Source organism: Mus caroli, unplaced genomic scaffold (assembly GCF_900094665.2).
Source record: "Mus caroli unplaced genomic scaffold, CAROLI_EIJ_v1.1 scaffold_21539_1, whole genome shotgun sequence".
In the NCBI taxonomy this organism is placed as follows: domain Eukaryota; kingdom Metazoa; phylum Chordata; class Mammalia; order Rodentia; family Muridae; genus Mus; species Mus caroli.
This window is the reverse complement of record NW_018389806.1, coordinates 3,429-11,370: the sequence shown is the minus strand read 5'-3', so window position 1 is coordinate 11,370 and position 7,942 is coordinate 3,429. Positions and strand designations below refer to the sequence as shown.

Below are 7,942 nucleotides of genomic sequence, written 5' to 3'. Positions count from 1 at the left end.
AGGGATTAGAAGGACTAGGTGTGGCCTTGATGGAAGAAGTGTGTCACTGAAGGTGGACTTTGAAGTTTCCAAAGCCCACCTCAGAATCAGGCGCTCGTTGCTCTCTCTCTCCTCTCTCTCTCTCTCTCTCTCTCTCTCTCTGCTTTTGGATCAGGATGTAGCTCTCAGCTCTTTCTCCAGCACCATTCCTTCTTGCTGCCATATTCTCTGTCATAATAATAGACTAAGCCTCTGAAACTGTAAGCCAGCCCTCAATTAAATGCTTTCATTTATAAGAGTTGCCTTGGTCATCCACCAAGAGATTGGGAAAGGATCTTTACCAATCCTTAATCTGATAGGGGACTAATATCCAATATATATAAAGAACTCAAGAAGCTGGACTCCAGAAAAATCAAATAAACCTATTTTTAAAAATGAGGTACAGAGCTAAACAAAGAATTCTCAACTGAGGAATACCAAATGGCTTAGAAGCACCTGAAAAAAATGTTCAACATCCTTAATCATCAGGGAAATGCAAATCAAAACAACCTTGAGATTCTACCTGCACCAGTCAGAATGGCTAGGATCAAAAATTCAGGTGACAGTGAAAGACCCCAAGAGGAGTCCCGAGCTCAGGCCTCGGGATAATAGAGGACCCCAAAGAACTCATGAGAGACCAAGCTTGATGCAAACCACATGAGGCTTTATTCGGGGAAAGCCAGAGTTCTGGGGACAACTCATATCCCACGCAGGGGTAAAGGAGTCTACCTCGAGGGGAAAGGGGTCCCAGTTTTTATAGGCCCTCAGTGGGGAAAGGGGAAGGGGGGAGTAGGGGATTTCCAGATCTAAACAATGCCTATTCTCAAAAAATGGGTATGGGAGGGGTACAAGGAAAGAGTCTGTGCAGGTGTAGCAACTCCAGATTGGCTCGGCTGTGGTTGCTGGGGAGATTTTCCGACTCTTCCCCAGCAACCAATATCACAAACACCTGGCAATGGGTTTCATCAGTGGGCACACACATGAATTCAAGGAACAGTCAAAACACTGGCAGACACACGGGTTCAAGGAGTGGCCAGAGCATTGTGCACCTCTATTTTTCTAAATCAGTGAAGCTAGTTCTGCTAACAATGAAAACTATTTTGCCAATTTCAGGGCTTCTGTGAAATTTTACATTCTGTCAGGATCTTTCCTGGTGAGGATGTAGAGAAAGAGGAACACTCCTCCATTGATGGTGGGATTGCAAGCTGGTACAACCACTCTGGAAATCAGTTCTTGGTTCCTCAGAAAATTGGACATAGTACTACTGGATGATCCAGCAATACCTCTCCTGAGCATATACTCAGAAGATGTCCCAACTTGTAATAAGGACACATGCTCCATTATGTTCATAGCAGCTCGATTTATAACAGCCAGAAGCTGGAAAGAACCCAGATGTCCCTCAACACAAGAGTGAATACAGAAAATGTGGTACATTTACACAATGGAGTACTACTCAGCTATTAAAAAGAATGAATTTATGAAATTCTTAGGTAAATGGATGAATCTGGAGGTTATCATCCTGAGTGAGGTAACCCAATCACAAAAGAACACACATAACATGCACTCACTGATTACAATACTTAGATTACCCAAGATTCAATTTAAAAAACACATGAAACTCAAGAAGAAGTAAGACCGAAGTGTGGATACTTTGTTCCTTCTTAGAATGGGGAACAAAATATCCATGGAAGGAGTTACAGAGACCAAGTTCAGAGCAGAGACTGAAGGAATGAACATCTAGAAACTGTCCCACTTGGGGATCTGCCCCATAAACATCCACCAAGCCCAGACACTAGGCAGATGCCAACAAGAGCCTGCTGACAAGAGCCTGATATAGCTGTCTCCTGTGAGGCTCTGCCAGTGCCTAGAAAATACAGAAGTGGATGCTCATAGTCATCCATTGGACAGAGCACAAGGTCCCCAATGAAGGAGCCAGAGAAATACCCAAGGAGCTGAAGGGGACTGTTGCCCCATAGAAGGAACATCAATATGAACTAACCAGTACCCTCAGAGCTCCTTGGAACTATACCACTAATCAAAGAAAACACGTGGTGGAACTTGTGACTTTAGCTATATATGTAGCAGAGGATGGACTAGTCAGTCATCAATGAGAGGAGAGGCCCTTGGTCCTGTGAAGGCTTGGTCCCCAATATAGGGGAATGCCAGGACCAGGAATGGGAGTAGGTGTGTTGGGGAACAGGGTGGGGGAGAGGGGATAGGGGATTTTTGGAGTGGAAACTAGGAAAGGGGATAATATTTGAAATGTAAATAAAGAAAATATCTAATAAAAAAAAAAGAGTTGTCTTGGTCATAATGTCTCCTCACAGAAATAGATAGTAACTAAGTACCTCAGGTTAGCCTTGAACTTTCTGTCCTCCTCCCTCAGCTTCCCAAGTGCTGGAGACCGCCACTCCTAGCCAGTGCTCACAGTATATTCAAGCATGATATCTCACGAAGTTCTGTACGTATTATGGTTAACTACTAGTAGACACAGGCTGACTTTGTTATGGAAAAACAAGTTTGGACTGCAGTTGCAGAGAGGATCTGAAGGGACAGGCACAGTAGAGGTTCTATCATGGCTCCTGGGGATCACAAAGATAAGGTGATAGAACATAAAGAAACCAACCTTAAATTTCTATATTCCTGAGCTCTGGCTGGCCCAGAGGGTAGAAACTCTGGGTAGCTTTCTTCTATCTGTGCCCACTGGCTCTGCCCCTGCTATTGTCTCCAAGTTTCCTCTGAGTGGCTTTAATTGCAAGCTCGGGGACTCTGGTTCCAAAGCGGGCATTTGTTTGCTCTCATAAGACTTTTTTACTCAGTCTTTGTATTAAGCTTCTACATGGACAAGAGGAGGCAGTTCTGCAAGGCAGGTGAGAAACATGTTAGGGGGCCATGGGCAGGCAGCCATCAGTAAATGGTCTTTAGTTCTTAGATGCTGGTTCTGACCCATCACTACCATCTCACTAACTCAGTCTAATTTCTCCTCCTCTATTCCTTTGCTTTGATGCATAATAATTATACATATTTGTGGATCTGAGTATAATATTTAACATACACAATATATAAAGATCAGATTGTGGAAAATGGTATATCTACCACGTCAAATATTTATTATTTTCTCAACTTTCTCCTCATGAGAAGATGCTGTTTATTTGAGACACACTGATTAGAGTTCCCAGGATGGTATGAACACCCACAGCCTGGCTGAGAGTTTGGTGCAGCTGGGGAAAGAGATCAGATCTTCGAAGAGCAGCTTCTTCCTGTCCTCTTTCACCTAGTAAGTACAAGCACAGGAAAAGGACAATGAAATTATTTTAGTAGAAGTTCCTGCATGGGGTATCTGTGTTCATTTTCTGTGTTGTTTTTTCTACAGGAAACCAGACAAAAGGTGAGTGCTGGACTTTTTCCTGCTCCCACCCCCTAACACATGCTCCCACATACACACAGACATTTTCCCTTTTTAAAAAATTCCTATTACCAGTATTTGGTTCATTTTCCTCCTTTCTATCTATATATTAGCATATCCTCTTCCTCTATCAAGGGCTTGTTGCTGAGTTTTTCTTTGTTTTCTTGATTAATTTATTAATTTACCTTATATCCCAATCCCAGCTTCCCCTCCTAGTCTCTTTCTCTCACCCTCTCGTCCCACATTTTTCTTTTTTTAATGAAAGGGGGGGGGAGAGATTGCTCTTTCCAGAAAGTGAGATAAAATTGCAGCTTAGTGAGTTACATTCATAACACCAGAAAGAAATGCAATTGTATTTATTTTTCATTCCAAATGCAAGTTTCAGTCTGGGATAAGATTCAAGAGAAATGAAATTATTTTGGTAGAAGTTCCTTCACTGAGTATCTGTGTTGAATTTCAGTGTTAGGATGGGTTAATATGTCTTTGTCTATGTTTCAGATGACCCGGTACAGCAGCTGAGCATGGCCATGTGGTTGAACCAGTCATCCACAGATGACTTTATCCTCTTGGGCATCTTTTCCTACAGCCCAAGAGATCTTCTTCTTTTCTCTGTGGTCATGCTGGTCTTCACAGCAGCATTGTTTGGGAATGCCCTCCTCATCCTCCTCATCTGCACTGACCCCAGACTCCACACCCCCATGTACTTCTTTCTCAGTCAGCTCTCCCTCATGGACATCATGTTGGTCTGTACCAATGTGCCAAAGATGGCAGTCAACTTCCTGTCTGGCAAGAAGTCCATCTCCTTCATAGGTTGTGGCATACAAATTGGCCTCTTTGTCTGTCTTGTGGGGTCTGAGGGGCTCTTGCTGGGACTCATGGCTTATGATCGCTATGTGGCCATTAGCTACCCACTTCGCTATCCTGTCCTCATGAATCAGAAGGTCTGTCTGCAGATCATTGGGAGCTCTTGGGCCTTTGGGATAGCAGATGGCCTGGTGCAGATGGTAGTGGTAATGACCTTCCCCTATTGTAGCTTGAGGGAGGTGGACCACTTCTTCTGTGAGATGCTCTCCTTGCTGAAGCTGGCCTGTGTGGACACATCCCTATTTGAGAAGGTAGTGTTTGTTTGCTGTATCTTCATGCTGCTGTTTTCCCTTCTCCATCATTGTAGCCTCCTATACACGCATCCTAGGAACTGTACTCCATATGCACTCTGCTAAATCCCAGAAAAAGGCTCTGGCCACCTGTTCCTCCCACATGATAGCTGTCTCTTTCTTCTATGGAGCAGCCATGTTCATCTACCTGAGACCAAGAGGATACCGGACCCCAAGCCAGGACAAGATGGTGTCTATCTTCTACACAGTCCTTACTCCTATGCTCAACCCCCTCATTTATAGCTTGAGGAATCGTGATGTGATAGGAGCACTGCAGAAAGGGCTGGACCGATGCAGGGTTGGCAGCCAGCCCTGAGCTCTGGAGTTGGACTCTGTCTTATCATAGCTGTGTTATGGCCAGTAAATAATTTCCCATCTGTGTTTAATCACACAGTTTAATCATAAACAATGAGGTGCTTGACACCTGCTATCTTGGACAGAAATTTATAAACCCTAAACCAGTACTAACTGTATCTCTTATGATAAATGGATTCCTCCCCCCTCCCCCTCAGTCTTTTGCAGATTTCTTTCTAAGTACATTATAGAGGAAGGGAAAGCTCTGTTAACTCAAGCGCTGCAGTACCAGGGCATTGAGATGATATCGTTTATCACTTAAAACTGGAGTGTTTTCTTTCCCAGAAGACTTAACCCTTCTCACTGATGTTCACAGAGTCTCTTAAGTTCCAGGCGCCGAGGCCTATATTACCATTTTCTCTAATTTACATAATGGTCTTGCACATTACTTGTTTATAATGCTACCACTGTTCTGTTATTTATATTGTACAGCTTACCATTAATGGCAAAAATGAAAAATCTTCCAGATGGCAGAAAGCAAGATTCTAGAATTCTTTTTAGAGATTTCTCATCTTTGTACTGTGAAACCTTATTAAGGTTGCTTCAAGGAATAAAAATGGCACATTGCACTACTCAAGAGAAATAGGGTAAAGACTGGTTTATTTTCTTATTCTGTATGTGGGACCTAGAAGATACACATGGGAGTAATGGATGCACATGATCATATAATGATGGATGCACACGGTCCTATAATAGATGCACACAGTCCTATAGCAAAAAATGTGACTGTCTATCACTTCTGTTTCTAATTGTTCTTGTTATTTTTGCTTTGCTTGAGGCTGAATCTGAACATAATGCTTAAGATAACCCCAATCATTTAGACACTCACTGCAGGTCTCTTGCCTCGTACTTTTGACTGTATAGACTAACCTGCTTCCCCCTTGAAGTAGAAGACCTCAGCAAAATTTGAACTTTTATTCAATGTCATTTACATTATGACTATAAATCGGGCTCACATCCATTTTGCTGAGCTAGGCATCAGTTATTGGTCCCCATTTGTAATAAAATTATTTTTTCCTGAAATTCCAATGATCTTTTTGAAAGCAGAGAGCAGTGGGGGAGGAGTGGCAGGAGGGAGGGTTTTAAACTAAGTTCTGGAAGTTTTGCCCCAGGAAGCTGCTTGCTCAGTCTCAGGCTCTGCTCATGGAGAACAACAGCATTAATAAATACAATTCTTAAGAATCGGGATGGGTGAGATGGAAGAATATCTGTTTAGCGTGTGGGGGATGCTGAATTCAATCCAAGAGAGACAGAGACAGAGACAGAGAGACAGACAGAGAGACAGAGAGAACACAGATGGAACAAACAGACAGACAGAGAGAGAGAGATGGAGAGAAACAGAGAAGGCAGAGACAGAGACAAAAGCATAGTGCTGCCATGGGGACAGGCTAGACAGCCAGCTGAGTTAAATTCTCAAAACAGGCATTTTGTAGTGAACATGCCTATTTCAAAGAACCTTACTGGGGAACTTCCTTCCCTGGGAACCCTAATTGCCAAAGGAGATCTCCAAGGATTTGTGAAAATAGAAGCCGTGTGTCCTTGTAGCTGCCAGAATTTCCATTGTGTGGGCGTGTGTAACTTACTTTGCTGATGATCTCTTGCTGATGCCTGTTAGGTGGAGCCCAAGCCAGCAAACTGATTTTAGTGTTTATAGTACTAAATATCTTTCTGGCTCCTCTTCTCTTCTTACCCCCAAACATCTGCCTTGTCAAAATTTTAATCTGACCAGATACTCTTCTTCCAGAAAGTGTTCTTGTTTAAACTCATGCACATTACATCTCCCTCGTAATTTGCAAGCATCAACCCATACATATCATGTACCAACCAGAACTATTCATCCATAAGCATTAACATGTAGAATTAATTCATCCCTCTTCCAAGAAAATATGAATTATTGCTAACAAGTTTTGGATACCTGTACGTGAAGGTGAGGATTTGTAGTCCCAGATACTTCTGGGGCAAAGAGTTGCTTGATTCTATGGATTATTGAGACTCTATCAGTAAATAAAAACGAAATTTTGAAAGATGTTCTGATTTAAACTGGGTTTGGTGACAAATGTCTATCAATCTGGAACTCATTCAGTGGAATCAGAATGCTCAAAAGCTTAGTATCATCCTCAGTTGCACTGCAAGTTCAAAGCCAACCTAGCATGCATAAGAAAAAGATTGGGCTGAGCACATAGCTCAGTTGATTAAGGACCTGCCTGGTATACACAAAACCCTGGGTAGAGTAGTACATACTATAATCCTAGCACTTGAGAGGTGGAGGCAGGAGGATTAGAAGTTCAGCACAGCCTTGAATACTTTTTTCAATTTTAAAATAAATAGTTTCTCTTTAAAAAAAAACAGCATTAAAAATATTTTTCTAACTTTCACCTAAGTCATAGTGATTTGGGGGTGTTCCTTTTTTCTGATCTTTTAGGGCATATACTATGTTTCCACTGCCTTGCCTGGATGTACTGGTTGGTTTTGTGTATCAACTTGCCACAAGCTGGAGTTATCACAAAGAAAAGAGCCTCCCTTGAGGAAATGACTTCATGAGATCCAGCTGTAAGGTATTTTTCTCAATTAGATCTCAATGATCTAGGGTGGCCTCTCCTATTGTGGGTGATGCCATCCCTGGGCTGGCAGTCTTGGGTTCTGTAAGAAATCAAGCTAAGCAAGCCAGGAGATAGCATCCTTCCATGGCCTCTGCATCAGCTCCTGCTTCCTGACCTGCTTCCAGTCCTGACCTCCTTTGGTGATGAACAGCAATGTGGAAGTGTAAGCTGAATAAACCCTTTCCTCCACAGCTTGCTTCTTGGTCATGGTGTTTGTGCAGAAATAGAAACCCTAACTAAGACACTGAACAAAAGCCAGTTTGCTGCTATTATGTTTGCAGCACCCAGCACCTGGATATGCTACACAAAGATCTACCATGAGTCTTAAACCCAGGATCTGGAAAGGCTGTACAAAGATTTACCATGAGCTGATAACTTAATTCCAAATCAGGTTTTCAATTGGCAGATAT

The 7,942-nt window shown here is 42.5% G+C and overlaps 1 protein-coding gene across 1 annotated transcript; it reads left to right on the top strand.

Annotated features, from left to right (window-relative positions):
• Positions 1-3,924: 3,924 nt before the first annotated feature.
• LOC110288310 (olfactory receptor 2V2-like) lies at positions 3,925-4,894 on the top strand. Its single transcript, XM_021154693.1, is given in 2 exon segments — positions 3,925-4,572; positions 4,574-4,894. Coding segments are annotated over 2 exon segments (948 nt in total). The 5' UTR covers positions 3,925-3,945.
• The last annotated feature ends 3,048 nt before the right edge of the window (positions 4,895-7,942 follow it).